Genomic DNA, 21,408 nt, shown 5'->3' with positions numbered 1-21,408 from the left:
ATCTTGATCATGACTCTCACTATGAAAAATAATCAACAATCCCAAATTGGTATAAAAAAGAACAGAGGTTGGGTTTTACATAACCTAAGAACATAGATTATGTCCATTTATGGCATGTGCTATATTGCAGAGAACATCCCAATGCACTGGACACAAGAAGGCCTAGGTTTGGATCTAGGCACCACCATTTGGCGGTTACAAAGTTGTAGGTAGGGCTCCTATAAAATTATAATATGTGTAAAATGTATAATGCATGTATAATGTAATTATATGTAATTACATTATAAGGTAAATATAATGTAAATATTAAGGCATCAAAAACAGTAGGAGGCACTCATTAAGAGGTTGTTAGTAATACTATGTTTCCTAAAGATAACCTTTTTGTCTCTGATTTAACCTTGATTTTAACTCACCCTTGCAGCAAACATTTTTTTGTGTTTGGGAAAACTTATTCAGGCTCTTCACACTTTTTTGCTTACATATGACCTAAAATAGTTTTGGAAAACAATGATAATTTTGCATATTTTTAAGTAGACATCTAAAATTTCATTTAAAACCTTTACTCAAAAGTTTAAATAGATGCAAAGAATGAAATTTATTGTGTAGTGTAAATACTGATGATTTAAAATGAAAATGTTCTATCACTCTTATGTAAATTCATTAGAATCTAAATACCATAGCAATTTGATATATCATCCATTTAAAAGATATATGAATAAGTCCTTCCTTAAAAGTCAGAAATCTTACATGATTTCTTTTCCTTGAACTTGTATTTCCACTCCAGTTCTCCAAAGAATTTTATCCTGAATAATACATTTATGTTTAAAAATCTTTTATTGATTACCCAAACTTCTCTGTAACAAAAATGTGTATGCAAGCTAAAAATTAAATTTTATCACCTGTGACTTTAATGCTTTAAATGTTAAAATTTCTTCTGGATTGAGTAATTTTTTTAATTAGTTTATTGTCAAATTGGTTTCCATACAACACCCAGTGCTCCTCCCCATAAGTGCCCTCCTCCATCACCACCACTGCCCTTTGCCCCTCCCTCTCCCACCCTCGGTTCCGTTTTCAGTATTCAATAGTTTCTCAGGTCTTGCGTCCCTCTTTCTCCCTAACTCTCTTTCCTCCTGGATTGAGTAATTTTTGACAATTATTAGTATAAAGTTGATTGAAACAGAAACACAACATCTGAAGTAGAATTTTATTGGACACACATCTCTTAGTGTGATAGGCAGGCACGGAAGATGGCATCTTCTACTACATGCATGTTTGTTTACTATTGATTCTTAGTTAAGTAATTTACTCCACTTGATTCTGCAGTACTCATTAATAGAATTGAATGTGAAAAGGAGAAGGAGGAAGTTTAAGTAATCCCATCCAGAGAGCCCACTGCAGTCATTTACTAACCTTCCTTCAGCACAGTTACTTTCAAGGGATCTAACTAACAGGTGGCAATCGATCTAACCGAAAGGACATCTGAAAGCAGCTGATGCTGTTCTTAGACCTGCTGGAACTCCTTCAATGTTCTCCAATAATGTACTTAATTCCGGACCTTTATTCTCAAAAAAATGTTAACTTCCAAGCTCTTCAGTTTTCTAATGGATTTTTAAAAAAATCCTAACTTTTAAATGTATACTATAAATTTCTTACATAGAGTATCTTCAAAGTACATTTTTCAATTATTTTCTGTAAAACTGAAATAATTTAATTTTCTACTTCCAGTTCAATTAGACAAAGGGTACAGATTAATATCTTTAAAGATGTCAGAATTTGATTTCAATAAATACATCTTACTGTCAAATTACTTATTTCTTTATACAGCTTCAACAATTCAAATGAGTAAACATTTAACAAATGCTTATTATACAGAAAATATGCTAGACACTGTGTGGGAACCAAAAATGTCCTCAAGGAGTTTACACCCTGGCCATTATTTCTCCAAGTATGATGACAGGGATAACTTAAGAGGCAGAGACTGTAAAAAAAAAAACAACAAAAAACAAAACCCTGCCAATTTCTGGGCCCTATGTGAGACTGACTAAACCAGAGCCTATGATGGTAGGCTGGAAATCTGAATTTCCAACAACTGTCCTAACTGATTATGATGAACACTGAAATGTGAGAAGCACTGTACTGAGAAAAGAAGAAATACAGGTTAAATGTTCAGCAGGGGAAATGTTTATGGTAAGGAGGGATGACTGACTAGCAGGGATATGGGCCAGGTAAAAAGCAAGGGATGTGGTAGGGCTGAGATGTAGGCAGGAGACCAGGCTCTTAGAATCAACTAAGACCTAGAAATGGCATTCTGTAGGCAGGCTTGAGAATCCAAGAAGTCAGAATCTGAGCAAGCTACATGGACTGGACATCAGGTCTGCTCTAAAGTAGAAAAGGTCTTTGCTTCCTGGGAATTGCGTCTTGGTAAAAGCCAAAAGAGGTCAGGTGGGTCTCACTTGAGGCCTTCACATAGACAAAATCAGTTTCTCTAAAATGACATATGAAAAAGTATCTTCCCTCTTTAATTTCACTGTAAATGATTTTTAAAACATTTCATGTTACAGATCCAAAGAAAGTAAAGAAACCTTAGTTTTTATTTAAAAAACATCCTCAGCATGGAAATAAAATCATCTAAGAAAAAGAATTCATACTTTTGCTGGTTGCTTTAAAAAAAAAAAGAAAAAGAAAAAAAAAAGGGTGTTCCAAAAATTATTAACTACAACCAGTACAGTATGAAACAACAGAATCTGTGCATGTACAACAGGGCAATATCCCCAAGAAGAGCAACAATCTTCTGTGATGTTCATTAAGTCAAAACTTAAATAATACTTCAGTTTGGCTTGGGTTTATAGTCTAAACTCTCAACTTTATGTACCAATCTTTGGCAGCAGAGTGATGGCAATTGGTGTGTGCTTCCATATAAATATGACAAGTCTGGAGTGTCATGCTCATGACTTCTCAGGTACCTATGATGCCTTATATACTAAATGCAGATCTACTGTAGCATTTACCAAATATTTACCTTCTCTCCTAGACTGTAAGCTCCTAGAGTAGAGGCCTGTGTATCGTACTATGCTGTCACATGGAAGGTGCTCAAGGATACTTAGGTCCAGTTCATTAATCAAAAAGCCTGTCTTCTGAGCAGGTACCACTTTTTTCTGAAGGAACTTTAAATTATACTGGGAGTTATTATAATCTAGTTTTCTCTTGCTCTCATTTTACATATAGAGAACTGAAGCCCTCAACTGACTAAATGATATAGTTACAAATGATCAATAAAAAAATCCTTTAGAGCAGAGATTGGAAAATTATGGTCAGCAGGCCAAATCTAGCCCACTGTCCATTTTCCATGAAAAAAATCTTACTGGAACACAAATCACACCATTCATTTAGGCATTATCTATAGCTGCTTATGGGCTATAATAGCAGAGTTGATCATTTTAACCATATGGCCCACCATGCCAAAAACATTTACTCTCTGGCCATTTCAGAAAAAGTCTGTTCTCCTTTTGGGTATTACATCTAGCAAACAGCAAGCACACATATATTTAAGTGAATTAGTACACTACTTATTATTAAAAAAATTAACACTGAATTCATACTATGGGAAAGATGCCTAATGTAGTCATTGTTTTCGAAAGAGTTTATCATTGAATAGGATAAATTTCATTGGAAAAAAAAAACATGATTTCATGAAACTACAAATACAACATATTTTGTAAGCCTCAAAAGATAAGGAAATCACATCTAGTTGGTGGGAAAGGATAGGCTCCGCTGCAGATACTGATAACAATAGTCTACCCAGAAAAATGGAGAGGAGAGAATCTACAAAAGACTCGTTATGGAGGAAACCATGTAAAAACAGGGTGGCATGGGAGAAGTAAGATGGTTCTAAGGCCTTATGTCTCATACACTACAAGAGTGACAGAGCCATAACAAGAAGTATGTTATCAACATTTGCTGACTGCTTACTAGATGCCAGAAACATAATCAACCCATTTGATATATATTAAACACACACACACACAGACACACACACACCCTCAGGAAAAAATAGGTTTGGTATGATAAGGTCTAAACAGTTTAAGATTTAATGAGATATGTAAGTCAAGATAGATACAAACTAGGATTTGGAGTTTGGGAGAAAGGTTGAAAATGTATCTAGATGTGGGAGTCACTGTACAGAATAACAGTTGATAACATCTTAAGTACAGAAGCTCCTCAAACCTCATATTCTTTCTATATCCAATTTATATTAAAAGAAATATATACTACCATGGTTGAGTATCTGCTCCCATGTGGCTAATGAGTGGCTTGTTGGGAATATAGCTACTATTGAACGTAAGCTGCTTTCCACAAGTATAAGAAATACAAAATGGCTGAAACAAGCTGTTATTTTTTAAAAAAGTAAAAGTAATACGTAACATATAGTCAACTGCCAGCTATATAGAACTTTTTGTTTTACACAGATTCCCTTCTTTTTCAAAGGAAGTAATCTCTAGGATTAAAACAATAAAAACTCTAATATTGAGTCAAATCTACAAGATGTTGACCTGAATGCTGTCGCTCCTAATATATGAATAATATGTATTTACTGAAAATGATTTGCTATGAGCCAGGTGCTGTGCTAAGCAGCTAATATCTCAAAGTAATCCTCATAACAACGCAGTATCATATCTGTCTTCATCCCCACTTTCAGGTGGGAAAAGCAGCTTAGTAACTTCCAAGGTTTGTACCACATTTATAACATTATTTTGACCTTATAGAATATCTATTTTGATATAGATAAAAACAAAAAGGTTATTTTGGAACATCTCATAATTTGGGCTAGGTTTGAGAAGTAATGATCTAATAAACTTAATATTTGCAGCGGTGAGACTTTTGATCTACAAAGTCTAGTAGTCTGGAACCTCTTAAAGTAAAATCAGGTCTACTTCTCCACAGATTTATATATTCTGAAAGGATAATATTACTATTTCTTACTGGAATATGATATAATCTCACTCTGAAGGGATCCTAATAAGAAATGAACAATATAAAAAGACCAATCTTTTTGCAAATAATGTTCCAGTAAATGATGCCACTTCTACTTAAAACTCAGTGTACCGTAAGCCTCTCCAGGGCCTACACCTCCATCCCTCCAGAAGCAGATCCATGCCAGGAACCTTAGTCAGTCACCTTTGCTTCATGTTTATTTCCCCCACAGCAGAACTGTCCCCAATTCATTCCTGTATCAACCTTAATTTTTATTTATATGCTTAGAAGATTAAATGTGCTTAATCAATGGTTTCTGAGTAAATTTGAAAAGAACTATCCCATAACAGTTTGCTTAAACCACACCTTTATCAAAACTAGAACCTTATATAAACATCAAAGCAGCAAAGTAAACATGAAGAAAATGCAGCTGAACTTCTTTATGGAAAATAAATGTTTCCATTAATAAGTAAAATACAGAAAATAGATTTGGAAAATTACCACTGAATGAAAGTATCAAACTTCAGATATTCTAAATTCTTCAGTCAATACTAGCATAGGTGAGCAGCAATATATATAATGGCTGCCCCTTAAATATCTGGCATTACCAACATAGGCTTTTCTGTTTGAAAGCCACTCATTTACTTTCTGGGCTGGTTAGGAGAAAAAGAGGCCTTGTGGGTAACACAAGCACCTTCCATGAATTCTCTTCCACTGGGAATGTAAGCTCCCCGGGGTCAGGAATGGGTCTCCTTACTGCCATCACCCCAATGTCTAGAATGATCAGAATGATACCTGGACCACATTGAGTATCACAAAGTGTTTGCAAGACAATGAATACATGAATTTACTTAAGAAGCCATGTTAGCTTTTATAGGAAAACACAAATTCAAACCCTGTGTATTCTGGAAAGAAAACTTGCAAATACATCAGCAGCAAATTCCTTAGGGTTAGGCTTACATTCTATAATCCCCTAAATCTAAAAATAAAAGTCATGTATGGCAAAGCTAAAAACTGGGAAACACTTAAGATTGCTCTAGCTCATCAGGTATATATCATGAGACAACTGTTATAAAACCTCTAAGAATGTAAAACACAACCAGTGGAAACTGGCAGCATCAAGTATTTGGTTAAAAAGACTTTACTCTGGAGTCATTGGAATGCTGTAAATCGTAGGATACATTTAAGATCAACAGCCACAAGGAAACTATATGCTTCTGCCTTGTAAGTACTTTTTAGGAAATAATAAAATCCTATTTTAGCATGCTTATCTTACATTAGAAGTCTAACATTTAAAACCTATAATAATCTTACTTAGATGTTCTCTGCATGTACTTTCTTTTAATGATATAAGTGCAATTATATAATAAAATGTACGTGCTCAGCCTATCTATGAATGTATTATCTGAAAAATACTGTGGTTTAAAAATCTTTTCTTTTTAAATTTTTTTATTTGAGAGCAAGCGAGCAGAGAAGGGGCAGAAGGAAAGATAATCTTTTTTTAATGTTTATTTATTTTGAGAAAGAGAGAGCGCATGAACAGGGGAAGGGGCAGAGAGCATCCCAAGCAGGCTCCACATGCAGAGCCCAATGTGGGGCTCGATCTCACAACTATGAGATCAGGACCTACCCTGATATCAAAAGTCAGATACTTTACCAAGTGAGTCACCCAGGCACCTTGAGAGAGAAGACTTCACGCTCAGTGCAGAACCTAATGAGGAACTTGATTCCAAGACCCTGGGATCACGACCTGAGCCAAACCAAGAGTTGGATGTTCCACTGACTGAGCCACCCAGGTGCCCCTAAATATCTTTAGTTAAGAATATAAAATGAGGAGCACCTGGGTGGCTCAGTTGATTTAGCATCTGACTCTTGGTTTCAGCTCAGGTCATGATCTCAGTTTCGTGAGTTCAAGCCCCACATCAGGCTTTGCACTCACAGTGTGGAGCCTGCTTTGGATTCTTTCTCCCCCGCCCCCCTCTGCCCCTCCCTCACTTGCACTGTCTCTGTCCCTCTCAAAATAAATAAATTTTAAAAAATCAAATGAAAATCTATTTCTAAATGTATCTTCATAACATCTAATTTCACTACTCATGATTAGAAAATACTTGAAAACTGGGAAGTTTTATAGAAATTAGGGTAACTGTATCATGAAGTTGACTTACCAATCAGAAATATATATCTTACCCCTACTTAGGATAAAAATTCCTTCACTGGATTTTCTGAGATTATTGCTATGAAACAATGCCATCACCACTATTCAAAGTTAAACAGAGTGGCAATTTTTAATTTTATGATTTTTAAAAAATATTTATTTACTTTTGAGACAAAGAGACAGAGTACAAGCTGGGGAGAGAGAGACACACACACAGAATCTAAAGCAGGCTCCAGGCTCTGAGCTGTCAGCACAGAGCCTGACTCGGGGCTTGAACTCACAAACTGTGAGATCATGGCCTGAGCCAAAGTTGGACACTTAACCAACTGAGCCACCCGGGAGCCATTAGAGTGGCAAGTTTTAAATCCGTAACTTTCCCCTCCTCCTCTGATGTTTTTATGGGCAAATTTGAATGGTAAGTTTTCTATATAGATAAGATAAAATAAAAAAATACTTTTCATGTTATTCAGATGAGCTCAGGTTTAGTATCAAAAGAGCTTATTCTAGGTATTCCTTGAAGTTAACACTCACCTTTTACTTTATTAATCTATCATTCCTTTCCCTTTGGGGACTAAGGTTAACCCAAGGCCCAACTTTGGTCCTCCTTGGGCTCCTAAAGAAGGCATAAAATAAGAGAAAATAAGGGACCTTAAAGGAAAATGAAGCACAGAGAAATTGAGTACCTAGAATTAGGTCACCTAATCTTCAATTCAGTACTTTTCTTTGACCTTTTCGTGGGTTCAGGTTTACCCTCTTTGTTAAAATAAACCTTACCAATCTGACCGGTATTTTTCTGTGCTCTGGTCTCTGTGTAACCCGATTTCTTCCTAATGCAACTGCGTGAAATGTTTTTCCCAACTGCTCCCCTCTGGATGTCATGCTATAGGCATTTCTGCCACTCTGCTGGAAAACCCTGGCCTGCTAGGATATGCTGAGATTCCCCATCTAAAGATCTCCATGCTCCCTGCCTCTTCAAGCATGTCAAGCACACATTTCCAAGTTAAAAATGAATGCTATCTAGCCCCAAGCTGTCCGTCCTATATTATAAACTTTAAAATGCTCAGTATTCTACCTTTTAACACATACAGTCTTGGCTTCCTTGAATTTTGGAAGAATATACTATGCCAAAAGAGTCAAGTTTGACTGGCTTAGTGAGCTGGCATATTTTGCCTTGACTTAAAATGGAAATATAGCAAACCTTCTCTTTCAGTAATGGAGGAAATATAAATGGAAACAACAAAGAAACAGAACCAGAACCATAATAAACTAAAACAAAAGAAAAAAACCTCAAACTTTTTGTTCTTAGCAGTTGTACCAAACGGATTTGGGTTGTTTTCCTTAGGTTTGGCTCACAGATTAGGTAAGTAAGGTGACCATGGTCAAGCTGATGCCCAAACACACCAAAATAAATATTTTAATTAAGTCTATATAAAAGCAATATGTTTCAAATACTTGCCTATTAAGTAAGAAAATAAGTAATTCCATTCATTAAAGAGTAGCCAATGGTGACTATTTATAATTATTCAAGGTCAGATAAGTACAACAAAGGAAATGATGAGGCAATCATTTTGATGGATAGCACTTTTACTCTCTCCCTTCCATAATCCTTCTGGAGTCATTTACATGTTATCCCCACACTGGCAGTCTATGACAAGGAGGTGGCAAATGCTCAGAGTGATGCACAAGTGTCAGAATGTTGGACACGTCACTAGGTTGTCAAGAGACTTGGAAGAGTATCTATTAGTTCCATAGCCTAGAGAAGATGAGATGAGACAACTATCCAAAAAGTGATTTCATTTGTCATAAAAACCCTCAGAGGTGTTATTCTTAACAGGCTGATGAGACCGAAGCCATAGCATACTCAATAAGAATGCACCAAAGTATAAAATCAGTAACATTTACATGAATTAAGTAAAATATGGTAAATGTTAAGAAAGGAACTGAATTTGAATGAGGTAACATAATAAAAGAAGAAAAAATTATTTAATGATTGACTGGAGGTAAATTCCAATGGTTTTGTTTAAACATGAATTTGTATGAAACTGACTTTAAGTTTTTGTTAACCAAAACTGAAAGAAAGTACCTTTTACATCAGTGTTTCCCACTAATTATGTAAGTGATTACCAATTACAAAAATACCGATTTTGTTTAACTGGATGTTGTAACTCCAGACAGCTATCTTTGCAAAACCCACAAAACTTTCCATCCTTCTCTCTTTTGGGGGAAGGGAGTCAAAGCATGAACTGCATGTAAATACACTAACTTCAGAAGTCCAGGGAAGAGGCACCTGGGTAGCTCAACTGGTTAGGCGGCTGATTGTGGCTAAGGTGAGCGATCATGAGTCCTCCAGTAGGACTGTATGCTTGGGATTCTCTCTCTGCCTCTCCCCTGCTTGCACTTATTCTCTTTTTCTCTCTCTCAAAATAAACTCTAAAAATAAAAAAAAAACACCTCAAATAATACAGTTTATTAGAACCCAGCTCTCTTTCCCTTTCTCTGCAGTGTTCTTTCCAGGGCAATATATGCAATGCTCAGTTGATCACATAAGTTTTTATATTCCCAAAGGCAAAAACCTGAACACTAGAACTGTTGTAGAGAATATTTCTTGAAGTTAAAATGGTATTTAAGGATCTCTTAGTTGTGCACAATGCTATTTTAAAATATTTAAACCAAAATAATTAAAAAAAATTTTTTTAAATTTAATGTTTATTTACTTTTGAGAGAGAGGGAATGAGTGGGGGAGGGACAGAGAGAGAAAGAGGGAGACACAAAATCTGAAGCAGACTCTAGGTTCAGAGCTGTCAGCACAGAGTCTGATGTGAGGCTCGAACCCGTGAACCATGAGATCATGACCTGAACCATGAGATCATGACCTGAACTTAGCTGAAAGAGCCACCCAAGCGTCCCTAACCAAAGTAATTTTCAATTGAATTTATCCTATAAGTCTGATTATTTTAAAATTTTAACTTGAAAGTCATATTAGTATAGTAACTAGCAGTAAACTAATCAAGCTACTTATAGAATTTGAAAACCTTTAAAGAAATGGGGAGTGAAACAATTTTACCTTACTAAATTTTGCTGCATATGTTCAACCTTCATTAAAATTTGGACCCCAGTCTGAGAGCGAATGTAGGCTTTCAACCTGAAATAAAAATGTCATATTGAAGGAAGAAAAAATGATTTTTAATATATTTCAAGATAGTATCTACAGAAGATTAAACATTTATAAGTAGCTAATACTTAAAATTCAACTATCCATGCATAGAAAAGGGGTTAAGGATATTTTCTAACCAAGGATCTTAATTTTAAAATGTTACCTTTCTTCTCTCTGTACAATACGTTAATTTAAAAAAAAATCTATTTCAGTAAATTAAGTTAATATTGCTATTTGATTTATTTTTAAAAAATATTTCCAATTTAGTGACAGGTACTTTGTTTACTGCCAAACGTATGACCAATGATGACAACTGGATTTTCAGGAATAAGAAGTAAAGAAATACACTACTATACATGTTCCAAGGACACTGCTTGATATGGGACATGATTCTGGTTCAGTCTGGGCACAACCTATTCTTGGCACTAGACGAGGAGATTTAATTAGAATTGGGACAGTGGATTTTAAAATCCGCTTACTCTAAAATTTAAACACTGGGTTACTCCGGAACCAAACAAAGCAGGTATCCCAAGCAGGTACTATCTGGAGAAAAGGAAGTCAACTGGGTTCCTGCTCATGAAAACTAATTCATACTCTAATAAGAGTTTACGTTTTTGAGTGCTGCCTACTGTGTGTCAGACGCTGTACTAGTAACTTTATATATAGGCTTTTTTTTTTTTAAGCTTCAAATAACCTTTTCTAGTAGAGAAAATTAAGGTCTGGAAGTTAGGTAACTTATTCCTAATCACACGGCTAAAAAGAGACAGAGCTAGCTATTCTAGCCCAGACATAACCCTCTGTGTCCGTGCTGCATTTCTGGAGATGAGGCAGCGAGTACCTTAGTTAGTTTTATGAAGACCTGGCTGAAATAGAATTCTCCTGTCTTTTCTAAGAATTACTTGGAGACTCTTAACTTCAGAGTTTTGGACTCAGTTTTCAAGAGGGTTATTAAGTGACTCTAGCCTGGCTGGGTTTAAATCCCAGGTTCCCTGCTTAGTTGCAGTATCAAGTCATTTAACCACTTTAAGGTTTAGTTTCTCCATCCATGAAACGGGCATATTAGCAGTAATCTACCTTAAAGGGTTATTGTGAGGATTAAATTAACTTATACATTATCTGTTTCAATGAGTATCTAGAAAACAGTAAACACTAAGTGTTGAGAACTGTTTTGGTGACTATCCAAAAGCTTCGTCTGTGACTTAAAAAGCCTGAATAAATACCAAGGAAATGACACAGAAAGTAAACCGCACTGGTATATCCCATTCTAATAGTGTCATGGCTTCACATAATATTCACATAACGAATACTTCAACATTTTTAATAATTTCAGAAAATTACAATATTTTTGAAACATACCTTTGACGAATTACAGGATCAGCTTTTTCAGGATCAATGTAAGGTTTTAGGATTTCATTAATGGTTTTATCATCTGGTACTCTTCCCAACAACAACAAAAAAACAAAAAACTTATTATTTATAATTTTCTACCAAAGGTGTTAACTTACAATTAATAAATCTTGTGGCTTTTTGTTTAAATAACTGAACACAGACCTTTTCTTTTACTCTTGGCAAAATATAACACCCTTTTAAGCAAAAATTACTTAGGAAAAAAGCTCCAAAAGGCTTCTTGGACACACTTAATGAAGTCCTAAAAAGCAGTATTTTGAGAAGCTCCCTATAAATCAATTATAAAACCACGAAGCCTCCTTTAACACACACCTGTGCTCAAAGATGGAATGAAAGAATTCAGGATAAAATACATTTGAAAGGTGCAGAAAGTAAAAATTTGAAAAAAGGTTTCAGATTATGCTAATTTCAGTGCATGTTCAAGTTTATTCATTCTAAATCATAAGACCAGGGTAAAAGAATTGATACTACTCTCCCTGGAAACAACATATTTCAAGCTTTTCAACTTTTCTATAAGTATGCACAGTGTTTTGAACTATAAAGCTACAGAAACAAAATTAAGACAGTGCTCTGAATGTGTAGCTTTCTTCATTTATACATTTTCATATATACAAATGTGCTATATAACCTATTGATAAAACTGAAGTCCTTTTCCAGACTTTAGTCTGGTATATGACTCCAAAGAAGGAAGTTCTTCACTAAAATTCATAGGACAGTTGCAAAAAAGAGGACGCTTGATGCAAAATGTGCATATATGCTCCATATATTACTTAAAAAGCAACCGGAAAACTTTGCTAAGGAACCAAATAGTACACAGCCATTAATAATTTTAAATGGCACTTAAAACTGTGCAAATATGAAAAAAGATAGAAAGTTGTTTATGCAAATTAATTCCAATTTTGAGGATATATATATACACATGTCCAGGATAAGGTATTTTTTGAGGGATATACCATGATGCTAATAGCAGTTAATCTTTGTATCGTAAAATTCCGTGTCATTTTCATTTGTTCTACAACCACTCAAACCTAAGAAATTGAAAGTTTTGTGTCTCCTTGCATTTTTCTCCTATGTCTACTCCCCCTGCTGAAGGAAACATCAACATGATTTCTGGGCTCATTATTTCCCTCAGAGTTGTACTACTTCTGCAGACATTCCTAAAGGCTACACTGTTTTATATTTAGACATAGAATCACACTCTGCGCATACTTCATTTGCTCTTCTCATTCAACATTATTTCTAAGATTCAACAATGTTGATATAGCTATAGTTCATTCATTTTCAATAATATGGAGCATTTCACTGAATCAAGATACCAACAACTGAGTTATCCATTCTGCTACTGACATACATTTACTGATATCACATTTAAGTTTATTTTAAATACAAAAACACAATAAAAACAAAGGAGTTCTTAATATACAGTGGTAGTACTGTACCTTTTTTCTACGTACACAGCTTGACTTTGAGGAAACTGGAGCTTCACATGCCAACAAAACTGTTGTTTTCTAAATCAGAAAATAATCATATGAGGATCAAGGTAGATAATAAAAGTCTGCACACAAACCAAACCTCCTGAATTTTCATTTTCAGATAATAATTTGAAAAGTATTCTTAGAATTTAATGTATCTTTTCTATTTTCTTTTCTCTAGGATTTTAGAGACTATGTTTTTTAAACAACATATGTGCAGGATCTTTAGAAGGAAAACAAAATTAAGTGCAGCAGTTTTAAATAAGGACTTTACATTCCTGAATTAGAAGGCAATTCCTCAAAGTTCATGGGCTTTTGAGATCAGTGTGCTACTACTTGATGTTTACAAATAAATTTCCTCATGACCAAAAATAATGAGCTGATGTCTCTGCCTGACTAGTCTGGAAATTAGGTGAATGAAGTGCTGTCCGGTTGCGACCAGCTGGCTGCAGATACACTTCTTAGCCATGAGTACATGCATTCAGTAGCAAAACAGTAGACAACAAGTTGGTTGCTAAGCAGAACACATTCTGAGCTAGAGTCACTTCGCTTCCAGGTCTAAACTTTGGTTTGATAATGATCAACAGTAATAATAGACTAAATGTCTAATTAAGAATTTTTTTAATGTTTATTTATTATTGAGACAGACAGAAACACAGCATGAGTGGGGGAGGGGCAGAGAAGAGAGGGAGACACAGAATCTGAAGCAGGCTCCAGGCTCTGAGCTAGCGGTCAGCACAGAGCACGATGTGGGCTCAAACCCACAAACTGTGAGATCATGACCTGAGCTGAAGTCAGACGCTCAACCGACTGAGCCACCCAAGAGCCCCTAAACGTCTAATTTTAGAATCACCATGTTCTATCCAACATACCTAAGTTTGGTGATATATACCATTCCTTCTCTTAAAAGGTTAATGGTCAAAATATTGAATCCAATATAGAAACCTAAATGTTTTCACCATATGATGGTTTTTATGTGTTTTCTTTATTTAGGAGAAATTTCTAACAACCCACTGGCAAGTTAATGGCCAGTAGCATGCCCAAGCAAATGGCCAGCATCACCTTAATCTATCCCTTAGCAGCCTGGCTCCAAATAAAATAGTTTTATTTTAATACAATCTAGTAAAATATCTCCCACCATTCATATGATTTAGTCATATTTGTCAGAAGACAATAACCATAAGAGCAAGTAAAAATCCTACTATCTCAGTAAGTTATCACAGATCTGCTTGTGGAAGTTTTCTATAGTAACAGGACAGATTTTGGCATTAGCTACAAAAAATATGCTTGATTATGCTTATGTTGAGAGTGCCACTTACCATTTAAAAAAATCTGAATGCAAAGTAAGTTAATGGTTTTAAATAAACAAAGCAAAACACCTTTGCAATGTTCATTATCTGTGAAAGAGGCAGAGAGCATCCGGGAGAGCCTGGGTGGCCCAGTCAGTTAATTACCTGACTGCCGCTCAGGTCATGATCTCAAGGTCTGTGAGTTTGAGCCCGGCATCAGGCTCTGTGCTGACAGCTCAGAGCATGGAGCCTGCTTCAGATTCTGTCTCCTGCCATCTCTCTGCCCCTCCCCTGCTCATGCTCTGTCTCTCTTGCTCTCAAAAAGAAAAAAACATTAAAAAAAAAGAGGCAGAGCATCGTATCACCATCAAGAGACTTGGAGGGGACACCTGGGTGGCTGAGTCAGTATGACAACTGACCCTTAATTTCAGCTCAGGTCAGGATCTCACTGTTCGTAGGATCAAGCTTCTGCATTGGGCTCTGGCTGACAGTGCAGAGCCTACTTAGGATTCTCTCTCTCCTTCCCCTCTCCTGCTTTTGTGTGCTCTTTCTCTTTGAAAATAAACATTAAAAAAGAGACAGAGAGAGAAACTCAGAGACTCCATATTTCTTACTAAGAAATTAACTGAGTTTTTAATCCTGATGTATAATATGGTTGGTTTCTTTCTAAATATATTTGTTTTTTCCATGTTAAGTTATAGGGGAAAAAAAGACTATGAACTTGTCATCTTGTGAAATTCTAAATCATATTAAATTACTCCAATCATTGCTTGAGTAATTTCAAGAACCATTTATCCTTCCTAACACTCAGTAGACCCTAAAGACCATCAGAAAGTACTTAACATTCCAAAAACAGAAAAAAGCTCTTGGAAATTATTTTGCTGTAGTTAACTAGTTGTGGTTGCAAGAAGTCATTCACTACTGTTTTATTATATACACATTGCTAAATTATTTGGCCTCAGTTCAAACATGAACAAATTTGAAAAGTAAATTTATTTTTTTAAAAATGTGATCTTGTAATATTTCAAAAACAAAGTATAAAGAACAATGTACCCACACTCAAGATTTGACCAACTTGCGAACTGCCATATTTGTTTGAAATACTTTTTCTTTTAAGAAATAAAAGGTTATTGATATACTTGATGATCCCATTTACTACTGTTCCTTGATCTCATTCCCTTCCCATTCATCATCAGAGGAGGTACTACCCTGAGGTTGTGTGTGTATTCTAACCATCCATGGCTTAGATGCACACACACACAATACTATATACACACCTATAAACAATATAGTATTTTGTGTAATATTAACATTTACTTGAAAGTTACCATACTCTAAATATCCTATGCCTTGCTTTTCCTTTACATTATGCTTTAGGTTTATTTATAATACATGCAGATTATTAGTTCATTAAGCTACTGCACAGTCTTTCATTTTGTGAAAAATACCAAAATCTATTTATTCATTCTCTACTGATAGAAATCAAGACTGTTCCCAATTTTTTACCATTTGTTCTTCCATATTAAATTACAGTAAAGAAAAAAATAAAAGGCTATCCCAAGAAATGAGTCTATCATTTACCTCTCAACTGGCACACAGAATTAAGTTAGCTTCATTGAAAAACAGTACTTTTTAACTCTATGGTTAAAAGGCATTTGCAAACAGTAATTCTGGATAGAAGATTTAAGTGAACAAACGGACAAAGAGAGGTTGAAGGGTATTGTATAAAGAATTCCTGAAATGGTGAGTTAATTAGTCTCTAAAGTAGTTGCCAATTCTTCAGTGTTCTTGAAACTGATGAAGTCCTGACTGGGCAGTCAAATCTTTTCCTAAGTCTCAAAGAATTCCTAAGTTTTAATTCCAGTGTAGTTAACATACAGTGTTCTATTAATTTCAGGTGTACAATATAGTGATACACCAAGTCTACTCATGACTCAGTGTTCATCACGATAAGCACTTTCATCTGTTTCACCCCTCCTCCCGAACCATTTCCCCTCTGGTAACCACTGGTTTGTTCTTTAAAGAATTAGGTTTGTTTCCCACTTTTCATAATTATAAGTAGTGATACATGCCCCACTTACAAAAACACACATACACCAAAATCTCAACATTATTTTTGAGAATAATTTTATGTTTTTGTTTGTATTAGTAAGTTTTCTAAAATAACTTATAAAGGGAAAAATTAGTAATGCTTTAGTGAGTATGAATGCATATCCCCACCCCCAACCATATAATTGTTTTTGTATTTTGAACTATTTTGTGAAGACACAGTGAGTGTAAGGATTAGAATCACGGGATAAGGCAAGATTTCATAACCTAGGCAGTACTGACATTTCAAACCAAATAATTCTTTGTTATGGTGGGTAAGGTAAGGGGGCAGGGAGGCACTTTCCCATGCAGGATGTTTAGCCTCATTCCAGGCCTCCACTAAGGAGATGCCACCAGCAACACGCACTCCTCCAGCTGTGATAACTAAAGATGTTTTCAGTTATTGCAAATGTCCTGTGGGAGGCAAAAATCACCACTGAATGAGAATCACTGGGATAGAGATTTAAACATCTACTATTATTCTTACTATATTGAGACTACTACTCCCTAAATTAAATAAAATGTCTTTAACTATGTCACTGTGTCCTTGCCATAATTATCAATGTTCTCAAGAATGGAAATACAGTACCCAAATATTCTAGGGAAACTAGGCACCTCGTGACACTACGTGTAGAGTCTGCTCACAGACTGGTGACGTAATGGTGGCAATTATTAAACCTAATGTTCCCCTATCGACCACCTGACGGAGTAAGAGAACAGTGACCTGAGCCCCATGAAGCGAAAGCAACTACTCAGGCATAGCGAAGCTTTCTCTCCTACTCTTTCATCATGCACTCTTAATGGGAGCAGCAGCACCCTGGAAGGGGTAAAACTTCGTTCTTAGGAGGGTTAAAAAATCTTAAATATTACAATAGTTTGTGGCCCTCCAAAGGGCCACTGTACATAAAAAAATACAAAGAGTATCTATGGTATCAAAATATCATGGAGGACTAATTAAAAGGAAAATGTCTAAAAGGGCTCCTTGGGAGGCAATAAAAAAAAAAGACCGAGAAACACATGTATTAAAAGAGGAAAATAAATGTTATTTTATACTTGGTTTTAATGAGTTAATGCAGGGCACTTACTTAACAGCTAATGCTTATTAGAATTTAGGATCATTCTCTCCCACAGTTTCAAAAAAGTAATATGGGTAGGATAACACAAACTTAGGGAGGGGAGGGAAGTTCTATACCTATACCCTCAATTATTCTTCTGACTCCATGACTTAAAATGGCTAATTTTCACCTCTGGTGCTACCAGAGTGCTACCATATTTCCGAGGAAGGAGGAGAGAAAACAAAGGCGCCTCAATCCTTTTAAATGGCACTGATCTTTTGACACAATAAGATTTTCAAGCTCATTTATAACCGAAGAAATGCAGATAGAAATGAAATATTTTCACTTACTAGATTTACAAAGACGTTGTTAAATACTAGGGAAGCATGCTGATCTGGACACTCTCCATTGTTGACAGGAATATAAACTGGTAAGAGCTTCTGGCAACTCAAGTTCATAAAGGCAATAAATAAATATCCATAATAAAAAAGCCCACATATTTTTGCCTCAGAAGTTTTATTTCCAGGAATTTATTCCAAGGAAATAAGGACCGGTAATGACATATGCTCATGTCCACTGTGCCACTCTTCATAAGAGAAAAAAAAATCTAAATGGATATCATCAAAAACTGGTTAGTAAATCTACATAATGAATGAAAAAATGAGGCAGAACTCTATGCACTGAGGTAGAAAAATGTACGTGTTGAATAATGGCATTTATGTTTAAAATATATATTCATATATGTATTTACAAGTATGAAGGACATGCCCCAAACTTTAACTACGGTCATTTCTTGCCATTATGAAAGGACTTAATTCTTACTTTATATGTTCGTCTTAAACAAATCTCACATAAGGATTTGCTATTTCTTACAATCAGTAAAGTCAAAAATGTTTTCATTGGAAAGCGCAGGATGGTAATCATAGAAAGGACAGTACTAATTTTAACATTCTTTTTAAGCCTAGAAATATTCATTATTGGAAGTGTTCTTTGAAGAGGTTTCCTTTTTATCTCAGAAATTATTACCCAACCAGAACTAGGGTTACTTATCTAATCATTTTGACAGCTTCAAACCTATCTTCCTCAGGAAATATGCTGTAGCTAATAGATACATACGAAGGCTGAATTCTATGAACTAAGGTTTCTAATATAAAATATAAATGAGCTTGATTATTTTTGTTCTTGAAAAAAGTCACCAATTTCCATCCCATTCTCTTCCTCTATGACTTAACCACTGTTTACTCAAAGAGCACTCCTAAGGGCTCACTAGGCATCTGGAATGAGCCCAAAGCAGGCTTCTGTTTAGGGCAGTAGGTCAAGCACAATCGTGGGCACTGTGTTTTCCTTCCATATCACTGAGAGGAGTACAGCGCTTTCATATGAAAGTACCTTGTTCTTCACATATACGATACAGAGAAAGAATACTCAATATGCTGTAAGAATGAGAGGTGAGACAGGGGAAAGGTTAACTGGACTCTGTGCTTGAATCCTATTCTTAACAACGCATAACTTGATGTGATCTTGAGCAAGAGACAAATCTCTGTGCCTCAGGTTTCTCACAGTAAAATGAGGTTAACAGTAGTACTTATATCAGAGGATCAAGTGAGTAAATAAATGTCAAGAGCCCAGAACATACCAAAAATGTTAGTTACTGTGATTGCCATTGTTATACTTCGACATTCAATTCAATGTCCTGAATTGTGAAGCTTAGAATAGAAATAGTCACAGGGCCTTTAACTGAGAATACTTTGCCCTCAGTTCCCAACCAAACTCTCCGTACACTAAGGAGAGGCAAATGGATCCAGACAGATGGATTCACACTAGACTGTAAAGAGCCCTGAAGGTTCTGCTAAACATAATGGATTTTATTATTTGGTTAATATGCCAACAACAAAGGCTTTTTTTTTTGTTTATTTATTTTTGAGAGAGAGGGTGAAAGATACAATGGAGACACATTGGAGAATCAGCAAAAAACTGGGCTGTTAACGTAATGTAATTGAGTCATTTTATCTATTAACTCGGAAGTCCATCCTACCTCTGGACATTCAGTTATGACAGCCAATAATCTACCTTTTTATAGCTCAAGCCAGTTTGAAGTGGGGATTTTATTTCAAGCAACATAAAGCATCCTAAATGACACAAATAATTAAAGTTTTCTTCTTTCTAGGTTTCATCTTTCATTTCTGAGTAGTAGGTAAAGGAGATAAACTACTCTGTAAATTGTCACCTATTACAAAGTTTGGAAGCAGAATGTCAGGAAAAAATCATTTTGTTCCATCATCAGTTATAAAACCTTAATTTAAAGCAAAAAGAAGATCTACCAATTTTTGAAACTCTTCAAGGAAAACACAAATGTATAAAATATCTACATAATTCTTCACTCATAGGCATTTTTAATCTTTTAAAATATTTCAAAAACAATTTTAAAGTCTCAAGAATAAATATAACTATTCCTCATAAAAATCCACCTATTTTATTGGGATTGGTACTATAATAAGTGTTTTTGGAAGACTGAATACAAAGGGTCTGTGTAGTTACTTAGCATGGATTAAAATTACTGGAATTGGGGAGAACCAAAACCATAATTTTATATGTCTCACATCATTATGAAAATACTTTGAAAAGTTCCAGTTGTATATAACATTTTGCTCTTTTAAAAATTAGTTTCACCACTACACAATAATAATAGGAAGCAGGTTAAGTATGTGGTACTGGCTTTAGTAGACAGTATATCAAGAAAATGGATACAGCAGGTGAAATAAAAAAGTACATTTTGCTTCAAATAACTGATAAATATTTGAGCACTTAATAAAGCAGTTGTCAGTTGGGAGCAGTACCAACCTGGGTGGTGGGGACATTTGAAAGTGGCTGAGCAGTTCTGACTGTCCCAAGAATGGGAAGCACTTCAGGCATTTAGTGGGCAGAGAACAGAAACGCTAGCCTCCCTGCAATGTGCAGGAAAGTCGCACACAATAAAAAAACTGTCCTGTTCAAAATGCCAACAGAGCTCCTAGTAAGAAACACCAGAACGCAGAAGGGAGAGTAGGTATATATGCATACCAAAAATCGAACACCAGCACTAAATGTGGCATGTGCTTTGTATTAACTGTGAAGAAAATATGTACCATAGGAACTGCAGCAAAAAGAAATAATGGAGATGAGCTATCATGTGTATTTTCACAGATGGCTAGAAAATAATGGATGGGGAAAACATTCCAGGAATAAGCCTGGGTACATTCTATTGAATACATGAGGAAATCAGGTGGGGACAGACGAGGCTGCTCCATATTTAGTATGGATCCGTCATATGAATAGGAAAATGTTCTGCTCAAAGTGCGACTCTGTCTAAACTCCCCAACATGGCATAAAGGGTCCGGCAAAGCTCAGTCCCAGTGGGGTTCTTTCCAGCCTCGCCCCCTATCACTTACCAACCCCCACCCTAGTTTCTAGACATACCAAACTACACACACTGTCTTAAATTTACGAATTTGTCCTTTTGCATCTAATATTCTCACCTCAAGACCATCCTTAACTCCTCCTTGATTTTGAGCAAGTGACCACCACTGTAAAAACACATTTTATAAAGAGGTATCGGGCAACAGTGTATCAGATGACTGAGGCAAGGAAGACACTAAGGTAGGGAAAGCACTAAGAAGTTCCCCAATAGTTCAGGGCAAGACAAATTGGGCCTTCATGGGAGAATACAGTTGATGAACATCCCACTGAAGGAAGTAGGAAGGGACACATGCTAGAAGCAGATCACGAAGAAGCAGACCTGGTGACCAGGAAAGGACTTTCCTAACTGAACCAGTCTGGG

General features: G+C 35.6%; 1 protein-coding gene across 1 annotated transcript in view; it reads right to left on the bottom strand.

The window, feature by feature from the left end:
• ZNHIT6 (zinc finger HIT-type containing 6) overlaps positions 1-21,408 on the bottom strand; it is a 65,048-nt gene that overhangs the window by 11,185 nt on the left and 32,455 nt on the right. The window contains exons 6-8 of the mRNA XM_029949346.1: positions 13,127-13,195; positions 11,637-11,717; positions 10,191-10,268 (exon numbers count right to left, since the gene is read on the bottom strand). Of these exons, the coding sequence (XP_029805206.1) occupies positions 10,191-10,268; positions 11,637-11,717; positions 13,127-13,195 (228 nt within the window). The remainder of the gene's footprint in view (positions 1-10,190; positions 10,269-11,636; positions 11,718-13,126; positions 13,196-21,408) is intronic.

This window comes from Suricata suricatta, chromosome 8 (genome assembly GCF_006229205.1).
Source record: "Suricata suricatta isolate VVHF042 chromosome 8, meerkat_22Aug2017_6uvM2_HiC, whole genome shotgun sequence".
NCBI classification, from domain to species: Eukaryota; Metazoa; Chordata; class Mammalia; order Carnivora; family Herpestidae; genus Suricata; species Suricata suricatta.
Note: the sequence above shows the minus strand (reverse complement) of the source record. Positions and strands in the feature narration are given on the sequence as shown.